General features: G+C 44.2%; 2 protein-coding genes and 1 long non-coding RNA gene across 6 annotated transcripts in view; 1 reads left to right on the forward strand and 2 right to left on the reverse strand.

Annotated features, from left to right (window-relative positions):
* The window catches only part of GTF2A1 (general transcription factor IIA subunit 1), a 35,022-nt gene extending 21,695 nt beyond the window's left edge, over positions 1–13,327 (reverse strand). Inside the window, exon 1 of one of the 3 annotated variants that reach the window (XM_083839794.1) lies at positions 12,953–13,327. Coding sequence is in view for 1 of the 3 variants with exons in the window: in XM_083839792.1 (XP_083695918.1) it covers positions 6,931–6,960 (30 nt within the window). In the remaining 2 variants the exon portion in view is untranslated. Of the gene's footprint in view, positions 1–6,930; positions 7,300–11,392; positions 11,638–12,952 lie in introns of those variants that run through there. The other 2 variants (XM_083839793.1, XM_083839792.1) reach the window with 2 other exon arrangements.
* Positions 3–26,397, forward strand: LOC310900984. The gene is made up of 3 exons (XR_014585499.1): positions 3–6,110; positions 9,177–9,263; positions 26,261–26,397. It is a non-coding gene; the product is annotated as an uncharacterized lncRNA (long non-coding RNA).
* Positions 20,473–26,696, reverse strand: part of STON2 (stonin 2) — a 77,652-nt gene continuing 71,428 nt past the window's right edge. For both annotated transcript variants that reach the window (XM_083839775.1, XM_083839776.1), the window contains 2 exons: positions 26,199–26,401; positions 20,473–25,047 (listed from right to left, as the gene is read on the reverse strand). In XM_083839775.1, coding sequence (XP_083695901.1) covers positions 24,964–25,047; positions 26,199–26,401 — 287 coding nt within the window. In that variant the 3' untranslated portion in view covers positions 20,473–24,963. The remainder of the gene's footprint in view (positions 25,048–26,198; positions 26,402–26,696) is intronic.

The following is a 26,696-nucleotide window of genomic DNA, read 5'->3' on the forward strand; positions in this document are numbered from 1 at the left end:
AAAAAAAGCAAGTAGTCAGCATTATTTTTGAAAGAAATTTAGTAGTCTAACATTAAAATAAGATTTTTTCCAAAAAAAATAAACCCTCTGAAAAGTGCACTACAGAATATGCTGCACATTTGAGTGACTAAAATATGCAAGAAAGTATAAATCAGCAAAAACAGCTCAAACAAGGTGAAAAGGGAAGGGACCGTTCACTATCTTGTGTCACAAGAGTCTTCAAGCCATGAGGAGTTTAGCTCAAAACAAGGAAAACAAGATTGTTTTCCATTTAGCAAAATTTGTTGCCTGTTTGCCAGTGTACATGCTAAATGTGTAAAATATATATATATATATATATTTGCATGTGTGCAAAATATTTAGGTTAAAGAAAGCCAGGAGTTCAAAAGAATATTAGGTAAATGCATAGAGAAGAAACTCATCAGTGCTTGCTAGCTGAACAGGAATCGATTATGGCTCAGGATGCTGCTGAGCTGAAAAATGTTGAAGCCTCAGAAAACTGGAAGCGTTCATATATGAATGTCCCGTTCTTCCTTAACACATCTATTTACAGAAACTACTGAAGACAGAATATTAGACTAGACAGACTTTTCTTTTCACTCAGTACTTATGTTTTTACACTACACACTTTTCAGGGGGCAAAACTACACATACTCATTTTCTATTACACTGATTTCATGCCTAAATTGTCATTGGCAAAGCAAACTTAATTCACTTTAGGTTGCCCAGAGAGGCTGTGAACTCCACATCCTCAGGGACGCCCAGAAGCTGCCTGGATGCAGTCGTGGGCAAGCTGCTCGAGCAGGGGGTTGGACTAGGTGACTGCCAGAGGTCCCTGCCAACCTCAGCCACTCTGTGAAGTTTAAAACACGGGTACAATTTTAAAAAGAGAATACTTAACCTTACCAATTAATGCATAACATTTAATTCATAAGACCGTAGGCTAATTGTACAATACAGTTGCTGTACCTTTTAAGCAGGTACCACTGCTTGGACCTCTCTACATGTGTAAACCTCAATGGCACTTTGGTGGGATATTTAATCCCTGCTATCTAACTGCATGGTAGAACTTGGAGGTCTGAATTAGAGTTAATCAGCCTGTGAACTGCTCAAGGCTGTTCCTTGGCTGAGTACAGGCTGTTCCTAAACTAACCTGACAGCAACTGCAAATTTCTGTTAGCTGACATCTTCCTCCACCTCACTCCCTGACTTCCTGCCAAAAATCCCAAATGATGCCACACATCAGATACGCTGCACACAAGTAAAACAATCATCCTGCACTTGTACGGTGGGTTTCACCCTCCAGGACGGCTGTCCCTCCAACGGAGGTGTAGGAAATCTGCACCGAGCGCACACAGCGAGATAGATCGGCACCGCTGGAACTACACAGATTTACTGCATGCACTCAAAACACATCTTTAATGCACGCACAGTTGCTTAATGCGTCCCAGAAGTGCTGAATCCGTTACAGATATGCTCAAGATTACACTGCACACGTTATGAAACAGAACGGTTACACCTCCGTTATGGAATAAAGGAGGAGGGAACAGCACATGATTTACCAGCCCTGAACAAAGCTGAGTAGCCAATAAGCACAAAACAAATCGAGTACCTTTGCCTTTAAATGTTTAAAAAAAAACAAAAAAACAATACCACTACCACTCTGGTCAGAAAATCCACCCCCAACATTTTGGGGAATGGCATGCTATCAGCACCCTAGTTTTTTTTCATTTCACATTTCATCAGGTTGCCCCTTTGCAGCTTCAAAACAACACCTGTCTCTGCAAAAACTTTCTGGCCCCAAGTAACAGGGGATGTTTGCCTTACCTGAAAACTACATTTACAGCACCTATGTCCAAAACTCAGTTTCTCCAGAAGAAAAAAAACCAGCAGATTTGCATTTTTTTCTCTCAAAACAGTACAGTACTGCATGCCTACATCTCTAAGTTGCAAGTACAGCATTATTTGTGCTTATAGAGACGTTTGAAACAGACTTTCAAAAGCTGACTACTCTTGTGCACTAGCATTTTAGTTCTGTGCAGTGAGGAACTTAGAAATACCAAGCATCATTAATAAGATTATTTCTCCACTTAGATTTAATGCACAGCAGATGCAAAAAGACATTGTACTTAATAACATTAAGCCCTATTATTTCTATAATTAAACAAATTGCATAAAGCTTACACAATTCAATTAGAACAGAAATGCCACTTGACCTATTCTGCATATTGTTCCTCACTGTATTAAAAGCATCTGTTTCCTAAAGACAAAACCACACTCTGCAAATAAACACGCTGATCTGTAGGCACGTGAGTTGCTTCACTTCAGTCAATGGAACTTCCTCTACGCCTGAAATCACGACCCAAATTCCTGGAGGCTGCATTTTCTCCTTCAATCATCTATTGGGTCCACTTAACTAATAAAACAGATTTTACACGAACAGGCCCTACTGACTTCCACCAGCAGTTACATCCTCCTGTCAGGCATTCCTGGAAGGTGTGCTTACAAGGCTTTCTTGGAATATAAAGCCCTAGGAAAAAATACTAATATTCAGGTACAGCAAACTGACCTTACAGCTCAACAGTCTGCTTGGAAACATTTTCTTTTTTTTTTCTTCCTGCATAATTAGGGGGAAAAGCAAATGTGAAGACCCGGATACTGCCTTCTTGAGCTAAGCACCAGTGTAGCACGAGAGCAGAAAGGCTGGCTAGGAGCACAGGTGTTGGCTCTGCCATTGACGTGGTGTCCCCCTGGGGTACCTCCAGCAACCCAGGTGAGCAGCCGAGACCTCAAGGGCACCACAGGCGTGCAGTGAGCCTGAACAAATGGGGCTCAGGAACAAGGTGGTTAACAAACCCACAAGCCGTGTGCAGATGCATGCCTCGCTTTGCATGAGCTGTACAGCACACTGGACCTGATGATGGGCCAGAATTTTGGGGCACTGGTCTGATCAGCCAGTACCACAATATGCAATACAGCCACTGTTATATGATTAGCAGAAAAAGGAAAAGAGCGCAGAAAAAGGAGAGGAGCAGAGAAAAAAGTATCCATGCTTTATGATGAGATAGTGTCTGACCCCCTACATTTCCCAATTTTACATACACATTTCCACCATACTCAGACAAATCTTGGCTTGGCTGGCTGAAAACATTTTCTGTATATGCTCGTACTGAACATGCAGTCGAGAGAGATGCAACTCCTATAAATGGAGCAGCAGTGCCTTTTTCAAAAGCCATCCATTGAGGAATTTTGAAAAATACCACAAAATGCTCTTTTGCTACTTCAACAGAAGTAAATCCAGCAAATAAAAATCACAAAACAGTCTTAAGCCCTGACCTTCAAAAGGAAGCACGCTGTATTGTTTTAGATATACACTAACTGTTGGCTTCAAGTATTATTTACAGGATGCTCAAGTTGCTTATATAAACCGCCTAAAACTCTGCAGCTGAACGACAATCTTTTTCATGCAATACTCACGCACTCAAAAACCAAACAGAGGAACACAATTACTGAGCGAGCCTACAAAGATGGGACAGCAGGTGAGCTAAGCTCTGCAATAAATTTTCACGTTCAGTCAAAGAAAGCAACGAGAACATAATAGAAACTTAAAAGATCGCTATTAAAATAATCGTGCTTTCATCTGGTTTATATTAAAGTGCCTCCCTCATAAAGAGAGCATTACTGTAAACTTCGAGCCCTTTTAAGCGCAAACATACTCAAATCACTCTTCAATAAACACTATCCCAAACACTTACCATACATGAAAGACAACAATTAAAATTCCTGATTTATTAGATATAACCGCAAACACACAGAAAAGATTTAAAATCTAGTACTTTCCCCTCTGGGAACATAGGGAAATGATTATATTTCACTTTCTCTGTACATCTTGTAAAGAAAACTCTGAGCATGGTGAGACTGCTACCCGCGCATGCACACTCTCCAAATCCGAAGAGCAAGCAGCTGGCTATTTTAAGAAATGCCACATGCCTTTGGGGGCCTACACTTCCTACATTCCACCAGTTCCGAGGGCACAAAACCTGCATCTCTTTGTCCTTGTTATCACACCACTCGGGACTCGGCAGCTTGGGTTTCCAAGAGCCAGCACATCACAAAGAAATAGGCGCTGCACGCTTTGTGCGTGTGACTGCACTTTATTCCCAGTTACTTCTGCAGATCCCCCTGCAATGCTGCCAGCCCCTTTCTCCTGGGGTGGAGATGCAGCTAGAGGCCAGCTACACCACAGCCAGAACAGCGTGCTGCAGAGGTAACTAATTTCAGCCACACTTACATCAAAGAAGAGCGTAAGAAGAATCAACATATAAAATCTACACTGTAAGTCATTAATAAAACGTGCTTTTTCTTTTAAACATTGTCGCAGACTTTTACAAGTAATTACGTTTGCCAGCTACAAAACTTTACACTGCATACAACTGTTAACATTTTATATCGGCCCTTTACTAGGAAGAACAGCTGTCTAGCAATCCAGATTTGATAGGATGCTGATGTGATACTAGTGCACACCAGGCTCCAAATCTGGCTTGCTAAAGCCATCGTCTGGCTGCAGTGCTTCCAAACGTTCCCGCTCCTCTTTGATAACCCGGAGGTAAGCACCGTTACCATTGCTACAGAGCAAGGCCTGATTTTTACCACAGATTGCGAGGTTTTACTACTTTGTTGAAATTTAGCCTAAAGCACGCCTACTGGAGTCAGGCTCATTTCAATTTTTTTCTTCTCCAATTCTGAACACCATGTTCACACACAGACACCTTCCAAGAGAGCTCTACAGAAGCAGAGGTGCAGCACTGATAAGCCTTAGAAAATGTCTGAAATAAAGTTATTTACAAGTGCTCTGAAGATTATTCTGTACATGTATTATCCTATTCGGTAATGGCTTGGTAGAAAAAGAGAAGTGAAACCTTGGATTTACTACACGGAGACAGACCCTTTTCATTCAATAGGAAAGTAAAGGCAGCGGTCTTCGAACAGGACAACTAGCAGGTTCAGATCACACGCAGTCGAAACGCATCCTGTCAGCACTGACCTGCGCGTAATGGCTGACTGCTGTCCGAAATTTTCCTGATACAAGACCTGACAGAACGCTACAAAGCAACGCCACTCCTTTTTGCAATTGCACGACCTTACTTCACAGGCAGCCTATAAAATTTTGGATTTGGAAAGGAAATCCTTGATGCTTTGCACGTGCTTTCATATAATGTTTTGTAGGATATGAAATATTGCCATTAACCCAAATATTAGTGAAAATTCCAAAGTATTTATGAAAATTCCAAAACCTTTGCCCTTTTCAGACTGCAATAAAATCTTCTCAGACTATAGCAAAATCCGCGTGCATCCATCATCTTTAGTTACCAGAAGCACGTAAAACTCATTAGGCAGTATCTGCGGCCCAGGGCCCCCAGACAAAACTTTAATATTAATGGTACTTCTGGTGCGACAGCTGTAGGCAGATGTTGGCAAAGCGCCACGCAGTAAGTACCACATCTCTCCGTGACACACCGCGGAAGAACCATTTCAATTCTACTTTCCCCATCCAGCCGAAAAGCTCGGTGGAAGACCGTGCGGGCAACACGCGACTCTGTGCTAGCTGGATGCTAGCTAGTGACCATAAAAAAAAGAAAAAAAAAAATAGGGAAGAATGAAAGAAAGGGGGGAGAGAAAGGTGAATGCTTTTGGAAGGCGGGAGAGGCTGGAGGCGAGGGGAGCGCAGCGCGGAGCCCGGCTGCTGCGCGAGGCGAGGCAGCGGCCCCGGTGCCGGTGCGGGGAGAGCCGGGGCCGGGCGGGCTCGGAGGGACAAAAAGCCCGGCTGGCAGCCGCCGCCGCGGATGCATGCACCTCCCAGCCCGCGCTCGGCGGCTCTCTCCCTATTTAAAGGCTGATGTGGTGTTTAAATGGAGAGGCGGTGACGTGGGGCTGGAAAGCACCTTCCCATCCTAGCAGAGTCTATATTAGAGAGCGGCAATAGCTCTATATAAACAGGGCAGCCACAGGGAGGAGGAACACAAGGAGCAGGCAGGCAGAAAGGCAGGGGGAAGCCATGATGGATCTGAGAGCCACAAACAAGGGGGCCGAGCCTGCAGCCGGGACGCCGGGTTTGTCTCCGCCAGCGTTTCGGGGCGGGGGTCGTGGCCGGGGGGCGGACAGCGGGGGAGAGGAGAGCGGCGCTGGGGGGGCTCGGTGGCCGCGCAGGTTGGTGTGACTGCTTATTGCGAACCTGTGTGAGCGCAAGCACAGCAGCAAGCCACCCACGAAGGTGCAGAAAGCACGAGAAGGGACACGGGGGGGAGAGGAGAGGGGAGGGGAGGAGGGGAAGAGTTTGTCTTTGTAAAATAAATACTGCCTCGCTCGCTGCAGAAAAAGTTCCGGGCTCGCGCCCGGCCGAGCCGCCCCGACCCGCGGGGCTGGGAGAAGTGCTTTTCAACCATCGTCTCCTTCGGATAAAGCAACATAAAATGGCTCCAGCGGGGCGCGGGCCGGGGCCGCCGCCGCACCGACACCGGCCGGGGGCTCCCAGCGGCGGCGGCAGCGCTCCCCCGCCGCTCGCCCCTTCCCCGGGCGGCTCCCTCCGGCGGCGGCGGCGGCGGCGCCCCCGGCCCTTCCCTTCCCTTCCTTCCCCTCCCCGCCGGACCCCGACCTCGCCGCCGCCGCCCCGCGCCCCCCTCGGCTCCCCCCCGGCTCCCCCCGGCCCCGCTCCCGCCGCCCCCGGGCTCCGCTCTCCGCCTGCCCGGCGCCGGGCGCCACAAGTTGGCTGCCCCGGGGGGCTGCCCGGTGCCGCCGCCACCCCTCCTCCTCCTCCCCTCCCCGCCGCCCCCTTCCCGCCGCCGGGCCGGGGGCAGGGGAGGGGGCCGGGGCGGCCCGAGGGCAGGCAGCGCGGGGGTAGGGGCCCCCCTCGCCCCCCGGCCCGGTCCTTACCACGGGGTTTGTGTTAGTCGAGCTCGCCATGTCCCGAGCCCCCCGGGACGCCCCCAACCGCGGTGCGGGGGGGTAGGGGGGGGAAGTCGCCCCTAAAACAATAAACCCGCCCGGCTGCCGTGCCCCCCCCCGGCCTCTACCCCCCGCCTGCAGAGAGCCCCGCGGGCCTGGCCCGGCCTCGTTCGCCGGCCCCGGGGGCTGCAGCCGCCGCCGCCAGCCGCCCGCTCTGCCCGCCGCGCCCCTTTATATAGCGAGAGCCCCGCCGCTGCGCGAGCCGACAGGGCGAGAGGGGGCCGCGGGCGGGGGGTGGGGGGGGCCGGCCCGGCACCGCGAGAGCTGCGCGCGAGAGCGCCGCCGCGTCACGTGGGCCGCCCGCCCGCCCCGCTGCTGCCGCCGCCGCCGCGCTGAGGCGGAAGTGGCCGCGCGCGCGCGCCCGGGTTTTACCGAGGCGGAAATGGCGGCGCTGCCGCCCTCAGGGGCCCGCGGCCGTGACGTCACGGGTCGCCCTGAGGGGCCCGGCGGCCCCTGGGGGTTGAGGGGCACCAGCCATAGAGATCGGCCCCGTCCTGCAGTGCCCCACCGGCCCTCACTCACGTCCAAATTCGCTTGTTTTCGCTGTTCCTTAAGAGCCCACGGCCACAGCACCTCCCAGCCGTGCAGGGAGTTGCCTGAGCCCTGCCAGTTGGCTTGACTTCCATTTTCCCCTCCTTACCGCCTTCCTTTTCCATTCCCTGTCCCCTCTCTCCATGGCAACACGTGAGATCCATGTAATACAGCAAAAATCTCCTCAACCATGAGCATTGCTCCATCAGAGTTTGCACTTCTGAATCCAGCTTAGACCTCCACCACTAAGTCGCACGTAAAAGCCCTGCTCAAGCATAAATGGAAAGCAGCACTAAATTCTGACTCAGTTCATTACATCGCTTCAGCACAAATACTGCACTACAGGCCAACCCTGTCACGTTACCTTCAACCTGAAGCCCTGCCTATCAACTAGCCCAAGTAGCAAGTTCAGAAACTCCTGTCTCGTACCCTTTGACAGGAGGGGATTTGTGCCCCTCCACTCCTTCAACATCCTTCAGTTCTGTGGTAACAAATACCTCCTCTCCCTTCTGAAGGGCTGACTTTGTATAGGGACTTGACTAATTACAACAGACCACCTGATAAATTCAGTTTATGGTGCATACTGCTGGAGCTCTGGCAGAAAAGTTACATGGGAAAGAGTCCACAAAGTTTTACTATCCTCAGCTGTCAATTCCACATTTTTGCTGGAGATTTCCACTCTCATACCCCAACCAACAGGACTCGTGAGGGGCTGCCATCTCAGCAACCATAATTCATGATCTGACTTCAGCTATATTGAATGAGCAAGGGGAATGAGGTGCTAGTATTACTTCACTCCTGATGTAGCAATAAGAAGGTAGCAATCTCTCACAGAGTATTTACAAATTGGGCCTGTAAATTGTCCAACACTCATGGCCTTCTATTTTCTACACTTTAAATAATTGCACAAACAGTCACATAAAACTCAAAGAAATTGGCAAGGGCACTCACAGGCAGAGTTCACAAATAGTTTTAGCTGCTGAAGCAACTGGCACACCACCAGGAATGAATCAGACTGCCATTCACACCCTTCCTCTTTTCAAGATGAAGCACTGGATAGATTCAGTTCCCTTCCCTGGATAGGCCAGAAACCCCACTGATTTCCAGAGTGACTTGCTGTGTAATTCAAAAATCAGCATGCGGACATGAGCAGTAACAGCTCAGTGGGGTATCGCACTCCTTTCTGCAGTTCAGCAGACTGTCCCCCAGGAACATCGGGCCTGCAGGGCATAGCCCCTCGCAGTTTCTCAGACATCACTATCAAGTTACTCTGCGGCACCGGTAACCCCCAAGCTCCTCTAAAGGATGTTGCTGCGAAACAAATCAAGCCCCCACGAGAAATGCCCTATTGAGTCAAGTCAATGGTCCATCTAATTCAGTTGCAGCTGACAGAGAGCGAGCAAGTTAGCTGGTTTCTGAAGCCTGCTCACCCTGCACTTCCCCAGCACCTCGGCTGCCCTGCTGTATTGATGTTAGTGGATTCGGCTTCAGCATTTTGTTAGGCTGGAATAACATACTTGGGTATATATACGGTATATATACACACTGCAGTAGGAGCGTTAATGATCTGGATAGTCTCAGTAGGCATGAATTACACACAGCATTACTACTACAGCTAACAGTATTTATCCTTTGTTTGCCAGTCAGTAACGGATCATATTAAGGAAAAAGACGGGATAACGCACAAGCTTAAGATTTCTACCACTGCCAACTGCCGGTGGCTTCACCAGGTATGGCAATAATGCCAGTTTTACTGTTGACATTTTAGCTTTGTACTGTCTAGACTTGAACTGCACAGTGATACATATTGTAGCACTTTCTACCCAAAGCCAAGCTGGTGATATTTAGGTACACTCCATCCTTTACTGCAAGCAAATAGTTCCAAAGAGGGAGTACTGTAGGGGGAAAAACGCGTTTCCAAAATCAAAAGCTGATCCTTGGTGTGCTGGAGGAGGAAATAAAGTTCATGCTCAATCCTAGGCAAAAGCAACTCTCTCTCTACCAAAACATTTGTGACAAAGACATACAAGTTATATTTTATAGCCAACACCATACATGTGCAGGTGTACACAGTCTACTTTCAGTGCCCTGGATGATTCTGTCCTGTTGGTACAAGATGAGTCTCTTGCTTCTCATCAGAGGAAGAAATTGATGTACTACTCAAACATTACCTTGCTAAATTAGTACAAATGTCAATGTTCTTAGTTCATCTCCTTTGTGGCCTATCAGAGAGCGACATTGTTTAGAAGAGTTTTTGTTTGTTTGGGGTTTTTTTTGTTTGTTTTTTAAAAAAACACTTGTGAGAAGGAAGCTGGGTAGCAGGGTCTATTATGAGTTTTGGGTTGATCGCAATTCCATTCTAAAGTCCTTCGCAAGTCCTAGTATATTGTTCTTAATATGTATTGCTCATGATGTTTTGCAAAAGGAGAACTGATATGTAAGTATTTGCTAATTTGGGAAGTGGGTGTGGGACACACTTGAGTCTAGAAACTGGAAGGTGCTAAGTACCTGTGATTTCCACTGAAAACCACCAGCTCGCAATTCAGCTGAAACTGAGAAGCACAATATCTTGATGCCAAGTCAAAATAGAATAAATTTATCTTAAAAAAAAAAAACTACATGAAGAGCTTTTTTTTTTGTTCATCTGAAAATATTAAAAAAATATGAAGCTACTGTTCTGTCTCCCAAGAGTATGCAATGAATACACTTAATCTCACACACCTGGAGAAACCCAGACCCAATCAGCATCAGAGCACCCTCATTTCTCTGTAAGAACATTTTAGATCATACACGGAAACAAAGAGCACTCACTGTACCAGAGTGTAAATTTATTTATAACGCGAGTTTTTATTGAAGTGTTCCTTCAGACCTGAAAAAATACTAAGTGTTTTAAACCACAACTCAAAATTTTGGGCACAGGCAGAAATTAATGGTGGATACATCACACAAAAGCTTTTCTGGATACAGCCAGCCCTCTGGAGTTGGAAGAGATGCTGACAAATAACGGAGCTTATGTAATAGTAGTTTCATTCAGTGTTCAGGTATAGTATTCTTTAATCAAAAGCTATGTAAAATCTTTTGAGTGACATTTTCCTTCTAACAGCCTGTTCCACACAATCTAAAAGCTGGAAACAAGGGACATTAAGCTTACTCCCCTTTTACCTTCAGCACTAGGTTTACACCCCCCAAAAGCAAGGCAGAAATGGAACGCAATAGGTCCTGTCAGTCTTATTCTAAGACACCTCTGATTTTCTTGATAGATTTGCTCTCGTTTCTGAAACGTGAAGCCTGGCACCACACTTCACCAAAGCACACCAACGCCAGTTTTCAGACTCCAACACAAGCACAAAGCAGCTGCCTTTACCACAGCGAGCCAAACCTTGTCATTCTAGAGTAGCAGGGTTTGTCTCCAGTGACCTCTCTAAGGGCAGGGAGTTCACAACTCCAATTGCTACTTCAGGCAAGGCCTGGCCAGGAGCTTGCTACACATTAAGCTTTTCTGTCAGGATTAAGCTGTTAGAGTGTCAGGCTTGCCCTGTTCACCAAGTGCTTACTCAAGCAAAGTAGGAAGCACAGAGAATTTTGCCTTAATACAGTTTGAGACTCTTTACCATTCAAATAGGTATAGTTGTTTGGAAGCAACTTGTATACACCTTGCTCATTAAGGCATGTCTAAACAGGACGCCAGAACCGTGCACTTAGTTATACAGCCAATGCCACACAGCTGCCTACCAACATTAGAAAGCCATCTTCCTCCAAGCAAGACACATCAGTTGCACCCTCACTGAAGCCCAAGTTAACAGAGGACCAACTACTGTAGTGACTTTGTGTGACTCTAACTCCTTCCGTCCCCACCTACCTGTGGATCTCTTTAGGTCTTTGTAGGTCTTTAAAGACTGAGGAACAATACCATCAAAGTCAGAGGCCAACGCAAAGACTTTCTGCTAAAGTTGCCACTAACCCTCTCTTTTCAACATTACAATTTCCCCTGTAGCAGAATCACAACATCCTCTCTGTTTTAGTACAAACTCCACATCAGATTTTGCAGAACTACTTGTTTTCTAGGACTGCTCTTACCACCTTTACTTTGAGTATTGATTTTCTTTAACCTCCCTCAGCCTACCCCACTCGAAAGTGGCACACCTGCCCCACGGCCTTTATAGCAGCTGTTTCTAGTGGCACAATCAGTTACAGCTGGAGGAGGCAACAAGCTCTTTTCTAGGCTGTTGCCCATAGTGTATTTATTTACACTTTAGTAGAGATTTCTGATGGCATAGAGTTGTAATCAGAGATAGTTTCCTTCATATCTCTGGTTGACAAAACTGCACTAAGTTTGTAAAGGCAAAACATAATTGAGACACTGACCCCAAACACTCCTATGACGCCAAAACACTCAGTGAGAATGTGGATTTGGGGCATTCATACCTCCTTCCCATGCCACTCTGCTTATTTCATCCCTGTGTGACTGTGCTCTGCTTTTGCAGCTGTGCCAGTTCCTTGCTGTACTTTTTTTTTTCCTGCGGCTAATTTTTAACCTGGATAGGTTTCCTGATCTGGTTCATAGGGTAACCCTACAAAAGACACGTTAGTGCAACTGCAAGAGCTGACAGGAGTAGACATAAGTGACCAGGAGAGGAAATGCTACAAAACAACATTGTTGCCAAATGCTTTGTCATGTAGAAAAGCCTTCAGGACTCCTTTCATTGAAGAAGAATTGTCCTGTGCTGAAATGCCCACCCCACTTGCTGTAGGCAAGTTGTAATGTTTGTAATAGGAAGACTGCTGGTCCTAGGGCAGAGACCACCTCTTTGTTTTTGCACGTGTATATATGTTTGCCTACTGTTTAGGTTTCTACAGAATGAATGAATCATAATTTGAATGCTGAGCACTGACTCTTAAATAGCTAAAAAAGCCCCTAAAATTCTGAAGGTTACAGCATGTCTGCAGAGGCACAAGCTAAAGGAGTGCCTTCAAGTTACACATTCTGTCTGTACTACCTTGATTAAGTACTTTTTAAGCAGTAAAATTAATCACTCAGTCTGCAACTGTTGTGAATCACAGCTACTCAGCTGTGATGAGGTTCTGACAACAGCCAAAATATTGCTGGCTCTGAGCCACGAAGCCCGGAAACAAAGAACTCAGGTAACAAAAACCCTGCACTTCAAACACCGATTGGATTCTCCCTGCACGCAGCATCCTGCGTTACTGACTCTAAAGCCAAGCGTTACCCAGCATGCTGATAAATGTTTTCACTGATTACTGCCGTATATTCCAGCTCTTGTGTGCAAAGGTCCACAGCAAAATTGAATTCACTTCAGCAAAGTTATTCCTGATTTATGCAGGCGTTGGAGAGTGAAAGATTCATAGCAAAAAATTTGCACTGAGTGATCTATAGAGTCATTTCGCGAGCCTTACATACCTCGGACTCCACGTGGTGACTTATGACAAAGTAATCACCGCAGAGTATGCCAGAATACAAACACGCCGCGTGTAACTACGGCAGGGTGCTGCTCTGCGTCGGTGATAACGCCGTGGATCGTTTGGCAGCGCGTGTGTGCAGCCCGGGCTTGTCACACTGCTGCAGGTGAGAGGCTGCACATGGGCAGCCACTGCTACGCGGTGATGTGCTGTGGTGTCTTCTACCCACTCGTTTGTCCCATGTTCATGTGTTCACGTGTCCATAAACTAAAAATGCATTTATGCAAGGCAAGTTTGCTCTACTTTGGATGCTCACTGCCTCCTAGGTAATATATCTGTTCCTCCGTGCCCAGGTGAGTGGCCTTGCAAACCACACAAAGCCTCTGATTGCTGAGGATCACTCAGAGCTGCTTTAAGGGCAAGCAGGCTACAGCTTTCATGGAAAAACATGGGTGTGCCCTACACTTTACAGCCCATTCAGAGGTGATCGTACATCCCCTCCGGGACCCAGCACCAGGGGCATCAGACAGGCAAGACAAATTTTTGCCTTTTTTTTTTTTTCCTAGATGAGTTGTAGGTTTGTTTTCCACAGGACAAGATGGAAATTTGTAGGAAACAAGTTCAGCTCGGTTTTGGCTGTGTTCAGGCTTCCTAGCGAGGAACAGTGAGCATGAAGTCAGTTGTGGCCATCCTGTGGCTTACGAGCAATTAATGTGCAGTTCCCATGCTGGGGCTAATTATCTAAATGGTAAAGCTGTTCTAGTATGAGGACTGATGGGCAGTCAGGGACCCTGGCTTTGAGAGAAAGGAAAACAGCAGGAAGGAGCCAGCCCAACTCATCTTGTAATGGAGCTAGAGGGCCCTAGGCCTATTTATTGCCACTTCCAACCTGTGACCCATTCCCAGAGTTCCTTTCCACTTGAGTCTCCATGGTAAATGGTGTGTGACCTGTGAGTCTTGGGCATATGAAGATTTTGACAGCTGCAAACATGTAAAAAAATGTGAAGCTTCCCTTACAAATCTGAGCTCATATTTTCCCTTAGCTGCTTGTTCCTACTCCCTGCCTTGCTGCTTTAGATGAAAGATTGTTTTTCCATCTTAAGCATTATCCTCCACTACAAATCTTCCTATATTTGCGATTTGACCTACTGTCATCGGCCGTCTCATTTTTCCCAGAGACAGACTCTAGGCAAATTAGCAGCCAGCATGTCTATGTCTCTATTTTCTAACATTTCTCTAACATTTGTAGTGAGGCATTCCATTGCACCCACTATACCTGCAATTTTGCTTGCTGTTTTATGGTATGGGCAGAGCACACAGTGAGCAGAAAACAATGCTTCCAGTGTAGTTTTCAGGCAGCTGTATTTGTGCTGGAAGGACTGAAACCATGCTGTGATCCATGCTGCATCTCAGTATGGCTCACTAAGACGTTCCAGAAGGGATGAGGCACAGATGGTGTGATATCTGGGAAATAATGTGGTATCTGGGAAATAACACCTTGTAGACACATGGGAAGGATGCAGTAGTGGCCTTGCAGCTGCTTCAAGCTTTGCCTGGGGTTTCCATGGGGGCTGGCTCATCTCAGCACCAAGAGGCTGGCCCCCCAAAATCGCCCCGACACAACACGCCCATCTTCTTGCCAGGCAGGCGAGTGAACACCCGCATACACTGCAGCCTGGGGAGCCAGGTGACATGGTGCTTGCCATCCCACACATGGTGTGGTGTGCTCCGGCTGATCCAGCGGAGATGCAATTGTGCCCGAGTCTGACTGAATTTGTTCTTCCAAGCGAACTGTCCAGATGCAGATGCAGTATTAATGGTTACAGAGCAAAGGGCCCACAGCGGCTGTACGAGATTCCTGGTCTGTAGGCACCAGGAATGATTTTTCCCAAGAAGTTGTAGCTGTTGCTGCAGCCAGCCCCTGGCAGTCTGCATGGGGCTGGGCTCAGCTCCCATGAATGTTTTTACTGGCTGACAGCCAAGGAGGTGCTGATGGGTATCATTTAACGTGAAGCAGATGAGAGTACGTTCAAAGCCAACGTGATAATTAATATCTCTATCCATATCACCCGGGTAGTTACATAAACGTGTGAGTGGTCAAAGCAAGTCCCTTTCACTGGTGAAACTGGAGATGAAGCTGGAGGATGCGACCAAGAAACAGTGGTGCAGAACTGCAGACTCACTTTCTTTTAGGCCTAACAAAGCAAGAAACGCAGCAGTGGTCTTTAAATGGTGCAGCTCATTCTCTTTCCATTCTCTGCAACAAGTTTCCAGGTCCCTCTTGCCCAGTTTCCAGCTATGGCTTTCAAGAAACAATTCTCATGAGTGTTGCAGTAGGCAATGTGCTGTATTGGTATCAGTGTGAATTGTTAAGGAATGAAGAATACAAGGGCACAGAGCAGAGACATTCAAGGTAAATAACACCACACGTGGTGTAAGTCTGCTAAGGACCTTGAAGGGAGAAGATGTTCTTGTGGATTAAGGAAACAATGGAGGGGCATTAGATTTGTGTTCAGTTGGGGCTCTCTCATTCCAAGGTAGCAATTTAATGCTATCATAGCTTTCTTATCATCTGAGAGGTACGGTCTTTTATTTCAGTCAGTTCTTGTGGGCTTAATTTCTTAATGTTTGGAAAGGACTATGCAATTCTTAAAGGGAATGTGATCGGGAAGGACAAAGAGATATCCTAAAATGTATAGGCCATGAGTTTTTGGAGGGTCATTGCGTCAAAGCAGTTGACTCCAAAGTTATTGTCTAGACTTTCCAGCACAGTGTGAAAACATTACATCACCTCAAATATACCGTCTTAACTCCTAGGTGGAGCTCGTACATTTGGCTAACTTGAATCTGAACATCCAGAATCAATTACAAAATGTAACCAGCATGAATTACCACTGATTTTATCAAACATGTTCAGTTGTACCCACATGAAAGTGAAAAAGAATCTCTCCCTGAGGCAGAAAAATTTTGTTTGGGATATTCCCAACATAAGGGGTCTTTTCTAGCAAAATTAAGGAGAAGGCTTGTATCAGGAGGGTAACTATCATGAACTCTGGCTGTACTGAGGTAGTTTCTTTTCCAAGTTGAGAGTAAAAACGTAGCCACAAGAGGGAGGCAGGAGAACTCCTATGCTAATATACTAACTCCAGCAGAAAACAAACAAACAAAAGTCAGAGAAACGTTTTCAAAATTTCCGTCTTCGTGCTAAAATTTTTCAATAGCACTCTCTTTGAGAGCAATGACTGTTGGCTGTGACTTCTATAAAAGTATTTTCATAATGCCCAATTTGTCAAATTATCAATGTAAATTGAAAATTGGTGACTAGTACATCTTTTGATGAAACCTAAAAAATAGCTAAGAAATTACTTTATGACAAGCTGAAACCGATTTTTGTGTGGGTGCTGTGAAAGAAAATAGCCCCCATGCTATAAGGCATTTATTTCAAAGGCGTATGGTTGTATTATTGCCAGGCTCTAATACAGAAAGACCATTTTACTTCAGGTAGGAGACTTTTTATAACAAATTACTTCTTAGAAACTACAGCAGAAGGATGTATTTAAACACTTGTATTTCCTTTGCACCTCAGTGAACAGTTAAGGTACTGTCCTCAAACGGTGCCATTACTTACCCCAAGTACTTTGAACATGCAGAAGGACTTCCAGGTTCAGCGAGCTCAGCAGAGAAAGATATGTCTGGAGGCAGAGGGCAGGTCTGGATTCTAGTTCCTGCTCCAAGGACTATTTCCATAATTTACTCAACAGCTGTAGAAATTGCAGTCGAGGCTTGACAAACCCAGCCAGCACTCTGAGCGCTCAAAGTCTTCCCTCACTCTTGTTCTGTCTTGAACTGTCTCCACCTCTGGCAGGAGCAGAGCTGCCTGTCCTCTCCTGCCAGGTAGCCTCAGACAAGGAGAAAAGGGGAGCCCAAAGCCCTTTGCTTATCTCCAGCATAGTGCCCTAACCACTGAGCAAGTTTATAATGCACGATATACATTGTCGATACAACAGCAGATGAGACCCCTCAGGAGGGAGAATGCGGGAGAACGCTTGGCTTGAAAATGCAGGTTGGCTTTCGCTATTTAGCTGTGTCAAGGCAGAGGCAGTTTGAGGCATGCACAGGAGCTGAGCTGTAGCTGCACATAGAAATCTTTCCTACAAATTTTTGAGAGCTCCTGGGAATCCTGGTACTTTCAGGCTGAGGCAGCAGCTGCTGGGGGTTTGCTGATGGGATTACTGAGCTTGGCTGCCCAGGCTCGGACCTAGTCCCACTGGTATGCATCAGGGAAGGGTGTCTGTCTTTCTGAAGAGCGCCCGGAAGATAAAAACATCGCACTGCTGGCCCTTCCACCACACAAGGCACCTCTGCCTATGTGTGCCTATACAACATACACATAATTTTGGTGTTAAATAGACAGTAGATAATAGTTATCCTTTCACAGGATATTTTTTTTTTTTTTTAGTTGGAGATATTTAAAGTGCCTTACGAGCATAAATTTAAGCTCAGTCTTTTGATAGGATTGATTCTCACTATCCCTGTTTTCCAGAACACTCGCAGGCCCCAGCTTTTGAAGTACATACTGCTAAGGCTGCTGGCAATGGCTGCTGCAGTCTGTGCTTTTAATGCCTGGCCTGACTCTGCGCATGCCTGGGCTGACAGGCAAGGGCTGCTTTGGTGAAAAGAGCCGCCAGCACCACTGAAAAATCTGTCTGTTGGCCTTTTCTCAGCTAAGCACAAAGCAGACTGAGGTACTTATACCCTGTTTTGAAAACCTGGGCCTGGCTGATTTGCGGTGTCTCACAAAGGGCCAAACTCTGCACCAGGCTCACAGTCGGAAAACCGGTGAGAGTTGCTCTTCTCTGAGGCTTCCTCCTCAGTGGGTCAGTAGTCGGTGAAGCAGGCAGCAGTGACCACCAGAGAGCAACAGTCCCTCAGCGCCCGGGCAGCGGGCTGGGCCACCGGCCCCCTCACCCTGCAGACCTGCAGGCCACGGCTGTAGGCAGGCCACGCACCACAACCCCACGGCCTGACGGGCCACAGCTCGCTCACGGTTTCAGCACCCCGTGTATTTCTGGTTCTCTGTCACGGTGCTATTTGACAACTGATTTTGACATTGTGGTTCAGTTCCAAACCCAATTATATTTATTCACAAGCCTTCCTCCCAGTCTTTCTTTCTTTTTTCTTTTTCTGACTGTTTTTTTCCTTTGTTCCCGGTATCGGTGTTTGCAAACTGCGAATCCTCAAGTCACATTTTTTTGGTAGTTCCTGACTCATCACTGGACTTTGTGAGGTATCGCTGCACATGTCTGTCTGTTGAGGTTGTAACTTCAGTATACCCTATTTTGCCACCCGCGCCCCCCTGGTTGCTACTCTCACACCGTCACCTCCTGCCTGCCAGGGACATTTCTTCCTCCTGTGCAAAGGGTGGAGAGAACAGCCTGGGGAGAAAATAAAATAATCCTGCGTACTGATGCAGTTCAAACAAGATTTTGATTCAGCTGGAGGTGGAGACAGAGGAAGCTGCCTCTATTCATCTCTTTGTTGAAAACTGGCTGCAATTTTGCTTTTGTTTCTCTTGACCAGAAGACAGAACTCCCCAACAGTTTTGCCTGCATCTGGGAGCTGACACGCAGTTTTCCCAGTTTATCCCCTTTTCATCTAAGTACTCTCTGTACTAATACAACTGCTGAACTGACTGTGCCCTAACAAGTTTCTCAGCTTCCACACAAAGAAGTAGATCTTTGCTTTTCTGTTCTGCATACAGGAAACCTCTACAAAAGAGGCTCTCCCCTTTGGAAATTACTTTCAGCTGTATTCACACTGTATTCGTCCTCTGTCTTCAGAAACTCCTTAGGCTACTTTGGTTGCTCCTGGTTTATCGGCAGCACCTGGGGCAGTAGCAGCTGAGAGCCAGCAGCAGGCTCCTGGACCAGGGAAGGACCAGCCTGCCCCAACCCCTGCACCCCAGCACGGCTGCAGGCTCTGCTACAGTCAGCCCTCTCCATCAGTCAGGATTCAAAAATACATCATTCATATTCGGTGTTTGAATATGATTCCATATGATTCCATCTACCTTTAAAAAATATATATTTATTTTTTTTGGGGGGGGGGGCGGGGGAGGGGGAGGGGTAGTTGCCTTTAGGCTTCTAATTCTGTGACCAAAAGGACAGGTGTGTTTTTTTCAGAGACTTGTGAGCTTTGTGTTTCAGGCACATCTGCTGTGACACAGAACTGTACCCAAGCTGCAGCAGGCTTCTGGATGAGAAACAATGGGCTGCTTCTTTATCTTTTGCTTTACCTCAGCTAACCTTCAGCAGGTTTTGTCCTACTCATAAATTGACAACGTATTTGAGTTAGATGCTAAGGGCAGTCATGGCAACTAAGAGCACTGAAAGAAAGCTCTGGTGCTTTTTCCCTCCAAATCGCCCTATCACACCCCAGTGATGTCTTTTGTTTAGGTACACTTCGCGCTGGTACTCTGAGGTCTCCATCTCTTTTAGGGCCATATTTTGGCTTGTCTTGAAGGACTGAATTACTGCCAAGGAACTTTGAGCTGCATGGTTTCAAACTTTGTCTTCCTTTTTTTTTTTTTTTTTATAACTCTCCCCCTTTTTATCCATTTTTTATATTATGAAGCTACGACAGTTAATCTAATCCTACCCTCCCAATTTGATACTATCATTTCCAAATGTCACTGAATATCTGAATAATAGTAAACAAACTGCTATTACTAACAGTTCCTGAACTTTCCTATTTAACTTTCTTCTTTCTTCTGGCTGATTTTCTTCTGGTTGATTTACTCTTGAATAATGAGCATGAGGAATCTTTCCTTGTGTGCCTCCAATTCTTATATTGTAAAATGATTGGCTTACTAACCATGAGTTGTACTGAGGCATGCACTATGGAGAACATATTGGGCTCAGAGCGATAATCTGAGCAGCCCTTATGACGGGTGTCTGATTTTCTTTGGTCAATGAGACTGCCCAGCTCTTCAGTCCGATTCAGGGAGTGCTTTTGAGAAAGTGAAGTTGAGAGAAGTGGAAAAATGTATGAAATGATATATGGCTTATTCAAATTTGAAAGAACACAAAGGGTCATACCAGAGGTGTTTAGACCTTATCCTTATTATTGCTTTGCAAAAAGATATTCTGATCACAAGAAGACATTGCTCTCCCACTCATGGCTTTAGCAGTGAGAGAGCAGAAATTCAAGATGAGCACTGAGCAGAGGCTCCAATTCTCAATTACTTTGACAGCTACATTCAAAGTGTTGGATTCTCTGCTATATTGCATGGTCTGTGTTACAAGGTTCATGCTCTAGGCCTGCTTCATTTTGTTTGCAGTCTATCTTTCAGTCTGGGTGATCAGATGAAATAATATCTTTTCTGTAAACAATCCTGTTACTTGTAATTTATGTCCTTCCTTATACCATTCAAAACACTTCCTCCTCTGAGTTTAAGAGGAGTTATCAGGCTATACAGCACATACTACATACAACTTCGATTTCAGATTGAAAACGTGGATATGCTGTTTCACCTTAACATTTATTTAAGTTTTCCCATAGTTCAAACAAAACATTACATCCCATTTCAACTCATAAAATAAAAAGAAAAAACAAACAAACCAATTCTACAAAGTCAGCCAGTGTATAGACTTTCTTATTTTACAAAAAAAAAAAAAAAGGTAGGAACATGTTACAAAATAATCAAACCGATCAATGTCAATAGTGCAAAGAATGAATTGCAAGTAGAGGGAGAGAGGCAGGGTAGGACGGATGGGTGGATGGATAGATGGGTAGATGGCTGAACAAAGCAAGAAGGCTAGGCACAACAACACCTGTTATCACAGAAAATTCTGTGATCTCAGAATTGTATTATATGTAACTGTTGTATCTGAGACAACGCATGAAGTAGGTTTAACTTCTTGGCAGAAGAGGGTAAGTACTTCTTCTGTAAGTGATCTGTGTTCTGCACAGACCAGTTCTGAAGATGAGTACAGCTACAGAAAGGGCTGCTAAGAGTCACAGACAGGAATTTTCAACCTCTGGAACAGAGGTCACCTATCAGGGCCTTGATTATTTTGTGCGCATTCAAGAGCTGAGGAAATTACTGAGAATTTTATGCAAGCAACAGACAGAATAATTACCTCCAGGCTGAACTTTGTACACCTTTTCTTATTGCTTTCAAGCTCTTATGCATGAAATTGTTCTCAGTCCTGGGAGTCGAATGACCAAGAGGGAGTTTTAGCAGCTACTAAGTCATTTGGACAGGTAGACCAACAGGTCTTGGATGTCGTGCCAGTATGTCAGCCAGCAACCCACCAGAAAAGGTAAACTATTTCTGTGATGTTTCTTATGATACTGCTACAACGAAGAACCTAAAATCTGTCTCCTTCATAGGATGACTAAATTTGAATCTAAATAAAATACTTTAAAAGATAAAAATATCATCAGTCAGTTACAATTATTTCTGTAACTTGTAATATCTCAAATTTACCCATTTTCCTTTGCTAGCAGAGTATCCATAGTTAATAAATGTAAGAAGAGTTCACTAAAATAAGCTCAGCTGCCTGGAGATGATGTTCATCTTTACCCCTTGTGATCAAAGACCATTTCAGTTTATTTTTCTAGGCAAAATTCCCTGCAATACCTCAAGTCTTACCACAGTACAAAGTGAATCAAAATTGTAATGAGATATAGAAGGAAGGTTCAAAGTGGGAATAAGCTTCAGGGAGTAAATGTATGCTTACCTTGAAGGCACATTTCCTGCATGGAGTGTTTGAGTACTACAAAGCTTTCAAATAAACCAAAGACGGCGATTATATCTTTATCAAAAGGAGTGTTAAACTGAAACTATTTAAAGAGATTCTTCCCCAAGATTAAAAAATAAATAAAAATAAATCACCCCCACTACAGGCCTATCTTGTATCTAAACCATCTAAACCAGTTCTGCTACTCTAAAACTGACAAAACTCTCCGTTCCTTTCCTCTCACCTCCAACAGCAGTCTGTCCAAATTACTGCTTTACCCCTGTGCATGAAGAGCATACAGTTCACATACATGAAGTTCGTACAGTGGCAGTATCTAACACCAAAGAATTGGCACTGTTTAATCAAGCAAGAACAGTGGAAGCCTCAACAAGGGCACTTAGGAGCTTAGTGTTCAAATGCTCAACGCTCATAATTGGGCTGGATGGAAAAAAGCTTTGAGTGGTGACACTTGGTAGTATCAATATTAGATTTTCTAAAGATTTTGATTGTTAGTGCTCTTTTGAAAAAATCCAACTACTGACACTAGTGCTTTGATAGGAAGTAAGATCTTTTGAAACTCTGGCTGAGGTATTCATACCTCAAAAATTCATGCTCTTGAAAATTCAGTGGCAGGAACATCACAAAGATATGTTTCAGAGATCAAAATGAATTAATATAGCTTTTTACTATACAATCCTCCAGTTTTGTCTGCGTAACCCCATTAGGCTTGGAAGAGATGCCTCTGTCATACAACTCACTATGTAAGAGAGATTAGAGTCAGGCCCATACTCTTACCTTCATTCATTAACCTTGAACTGACAAAAGAAAGAATCAGTGATGAAGAAGAGAAATGAAGCAAATCCACAAAACTCCAGTATGGTAATCCTTCAATTGTTGGGTCATGAAATAGTCTATGGTTGGAGCATGATAGAGATTGAATAGTTTGGAATTCAACAGAGATAGAAAAAGATATTCCTTTGATTTTTTTTCCCCCCGTTCATTAAGGAGTACAACATAATTTTGCTTATTTGCTATTAATTATTTGTGTTTTCAGGGTCTGAGGGAAAAAAGGCAAAAGTTCTCATACTCTGCAGATCAGAGTTGGAAATCTCATAACTGGTTCGTTCACAAAACATCTCACACTTCCTCAGCAACATCTCAGAACACATTCAGTTTTGCCTTGTTGGGTTTCTTGCCAGTCCTTTTCAGAAACTGTACACTAGGAGCAGCAGTGAAAAAACAGGAAATACACCCAAAAGTTCTTCGAATGCCTTTGAAATGTAGAGTGAATTTTGTAGAGAGGAGTTGACATGAAACTCATCACAGCTAGTGGTTGCAGAGCTGAGAATCAGTCATGAATTCACCTCTGTGCTGTCAGATATTTCGCAACCTATATACATTATTATTTAATAAATAATTCGTAGCACTTTATCAATAATTTTCATCCATGGATCTCAAAATGCTTCATAAAAGTTAATACCATTTTTCAATTTATAGAAAGACGTTACAAATACTTAGTAGTAGATGGTGTGCTCAGAGGAGCTCTCTGGGCTTCAGTAAGATTACATGCTTATGAAGAAGCCCTAGAAGGACTGAGACTTTATGTATTTACAGCAGTGTACCTTTGCCAGAGGTTGTGCAGCAACATGGCTGTGTAAATATTTATCAGTAGGTTGATCTAAGCCCGAACTTCAGGTGCATACAAAAACACATTTAGAAATTCCCTATAATATGTGTTAAATTCTCCCACTACCAGTTATAGACTCATATAGTTAATCTCACGTTTTATTTGGGACTTTAGCACTGCAGTGATTTTTACAGGAATCACAGTGAAAGTAGTAAACCAGGGGTGAATATTAATTTTCTTTCGTATGAAATGTAAAATAAAATAAACCTATAAATTTATTAAAAATGCTTTTTAATTCATTATGATTTTAAATTACTTTGCCAAGGCTTTCCAAATTTATGACTTTAAAGTCAGTAGTAATCTTTCAAAAGATAAATGTTTTAATAAATTATGTTTTTTTTTCTTCACATTTAAAATACCTTGAGACAAAATATTATGCAAGCCATGGAAACAACTACAAAAAATAGGTGTTTCAAACACTCTTTTATCTGAAAATTTTATCTGAAAAAATATATATGAATAAGTGATTTTTTCCTTCTGCATTTTTGTTTAGAAAGAAGGCTTAAAACTTGCTGCTAGTTTCAGGTAGTTGGAGATCTAAACATCTCAATTAAAAAAAAATATATTTTTGGTCTCAGTTAATGGGGATTTTATAAAGATAGCTGCACAAAAATTACTTATATTGTCAGTTAAAGATAGAACATGAAAGCAATATTGTGCTGCAAGCAAGGGCAGACTTCCAAGGAGTACTGGGAAGGCAAACAACATTGTTAAAGTAATAGCACTCTGACATTTTCAATAACCATCCACACTACCCTTTCAAGAAAACATAAAACTAAACAGAAGAAAACAAAACAAAACGAAAAAACAAACAACAATGTGTTTCCCTTAAATCTTTCTAGGCAGGAATGATCTAATTTTAGCAAAGTCCCTTCTGTATCATCTCTACTATAACACACATTCCCTGTTACTAGCAGCTGTAACCATGTTCAGTCAAGATAACAGAACAGCCCAGACTAACACTTGAAAATTTTAAGAAATTGCAGAAACTTTCTTGTAGCTTGTCCAGACCCCACAAAAATGTGCACAACAACAATGTAGTTCAGAGAACAAGGCAGGAAAGGGTGAATAGAAGAACAGCTACACGATTAGCTGTACTGTCTGTAGTTCGTCCACTTGACATTTACCATGTGTAAAATGCAGTTTGTTGATTCTCCAGAATGATGCTCAGGGTTTTCATTCTGTTGACCACTTCAGAAATGAGATTTTGTATCATTTTTCACTTGATGCTCCCTGTTTGGTTTTTTTTTTTTTTCTGGCTGTTCGGAAGGAAGTGAATCTGCTGATGACTGAGCCAAGCAGCATACAAGAAAAATAACTCATTCTGTCAATACACCAACAGTATTGGTGATTTATACTTAAATAGTTCTAGCAAAAGCCCATGGGTCCACTCCAAACAAAGCACTGGTGAGCTTCTTCTCAAAGTATGGATCATCAAGAAGAAAAACAATACTCTTCAGAGCATTATTTTAAAAGCAATATTCCATACCTTTAAAAGAAAAATACAAAAAACCTGCAAGTCCTTTCTTCCGAGTATGTTAATTTGACCACCCCTCTTGGGACTTGAAAACTGATCTTCCTTCACTGTGTGGCACATTCATTGAGATTTGCAGTATCTTCTCCCTTCAGATCCTCATTCAGGCTTTTTTTCTGCTCTATTTCTACCTGTCAGAGGAAAAAGAGGGAGAACACTGGTAATGAGAAAGAAAAACAAAAGACTGAAAAATCTTCCTTAGTGGTTACTGCTCAGGTGAAGAAACACTTGGTAAACTGAGAGGCCTGTAAAGAGAAATAGGCTGAGGAGGAAAAGCTGGATTTGATTTACTCTAAGGGTTTTAAGTCAAATCCAGACAGTTTTATGATTCAATAGTGTCATGACATCATTGTCCAGAAGAGACAATATCATGAAGAGAATTGGTCTCACGTGATTTTATATTCATCACCATCCCCAGCTGTACTTTGAATCCAAACCCAGAACCAAATCTGCAGAAGATTAGGTGGCTTTCAAAGTGACAGCAGAAGACCAGCCTCAGTTTTAAACCCTGAGAAGATCAATGCAAAGTGTTTGATAAAAGCAAAGAAATTCGTTTACAAAATGCACATTTACTTATGTGTTCTAAATTTCAATACCTCCAAAAATTCAGGGATAATACAATGTTTAATTCTTAGAAGGGATACTTACTTAGGAAGATCAAATGTCATCTCCAGGGAATTTAAGTGACTACTAAAAATGCAATTGCATTTAACATCAGAAATATTTGCCCTGAGATTTTTTTCAGTATCTCTCATCATTACTCTTAAAAAAGGCAGGTAGAATGCCAATTTCTGTGCTGAGTGATCAGCTACCATGCAGATTTGGCATACTGAGATTCTTGGCATGTATATACATCGTGCATTTTCCCATCTGCTCATCTCCTTAGGGCAGGCAGGAAAAAGCAATATTTAAGCACACAAATAATGTGATCCTTTTGTCTGCTGTAGTACTCCCACTTTAGCACTCCCACTGCAGCTACTACAAAGAGCAGCAAAACTCCATGTTCACACTCCTGGCTTATCAGCTGCTCCCCAGGAACTGAATGTCTGTCTGCATGCTCTTTCACAAAGCAACTGTAAGTAAGTTTAGTCCACCTTAACGGAGGGATAACCCACTGCTTATCTGCCATGAATCAGTAGGCTGCACGTGGGTAGCAACTGCACAGAGCCTGACAGTACCAAATTCCCACCTCATCTGCCCATGGTATTTCATTTGTCTGCCCACACTTTTCAAGACAATGTACGCAAAGTAACCATGGTGATTGTCAAATACTCATTTTTACCTTGTAACTGTAGTGTGCTGAATAGTTGACCCACTTTCTCACATCAGTCTTATCCTCAACAGAGATGGACCGAACCGTGGCTTTGGACGCAGAAGTGGTGGGCATGTCGAATTCCACATCTACGTAGCGGATAAAACTGGAAGGCACTTCCCGGTCAGAGCCAAGCTCTAGGTGACAGAAGAAGCAGTGAGGATGGCCAGAAGCTGGAAAAAGAGAGCAAACAGACATGAAAGTTGTGTTGGTTGGATCAGAAAAGACCACATCTAGGAGGAAGCAACGTCATGGAACAGCAAGAAACTGATGATCTGCCTGGGGGAACGAGTTTGTGGCAAGCGACAGTATCTTACCTGTTTCAATGCCATTGAAACTTCATACTTTGGAGTTTCCAGACCAATTAAACAAAATAAACCACTAAAGTGACTGCCAATCAGTCTAGTTTGCTTTCAGTTGGTGAAAATTCAAGACGTAAATCAAGCAGTGTAGGAAAAGGTATTACCC

Source organism: Anser anser (genome assembly GCF_964211835.1).
Source record: "Anser anser genome assembly, chromosome: 5".
Taxonomy (NCBI): Eukaryota; Metazoa; Chordata; class Aves; order Anseriformes; family Anatidae; genus Anser; species Anser anser.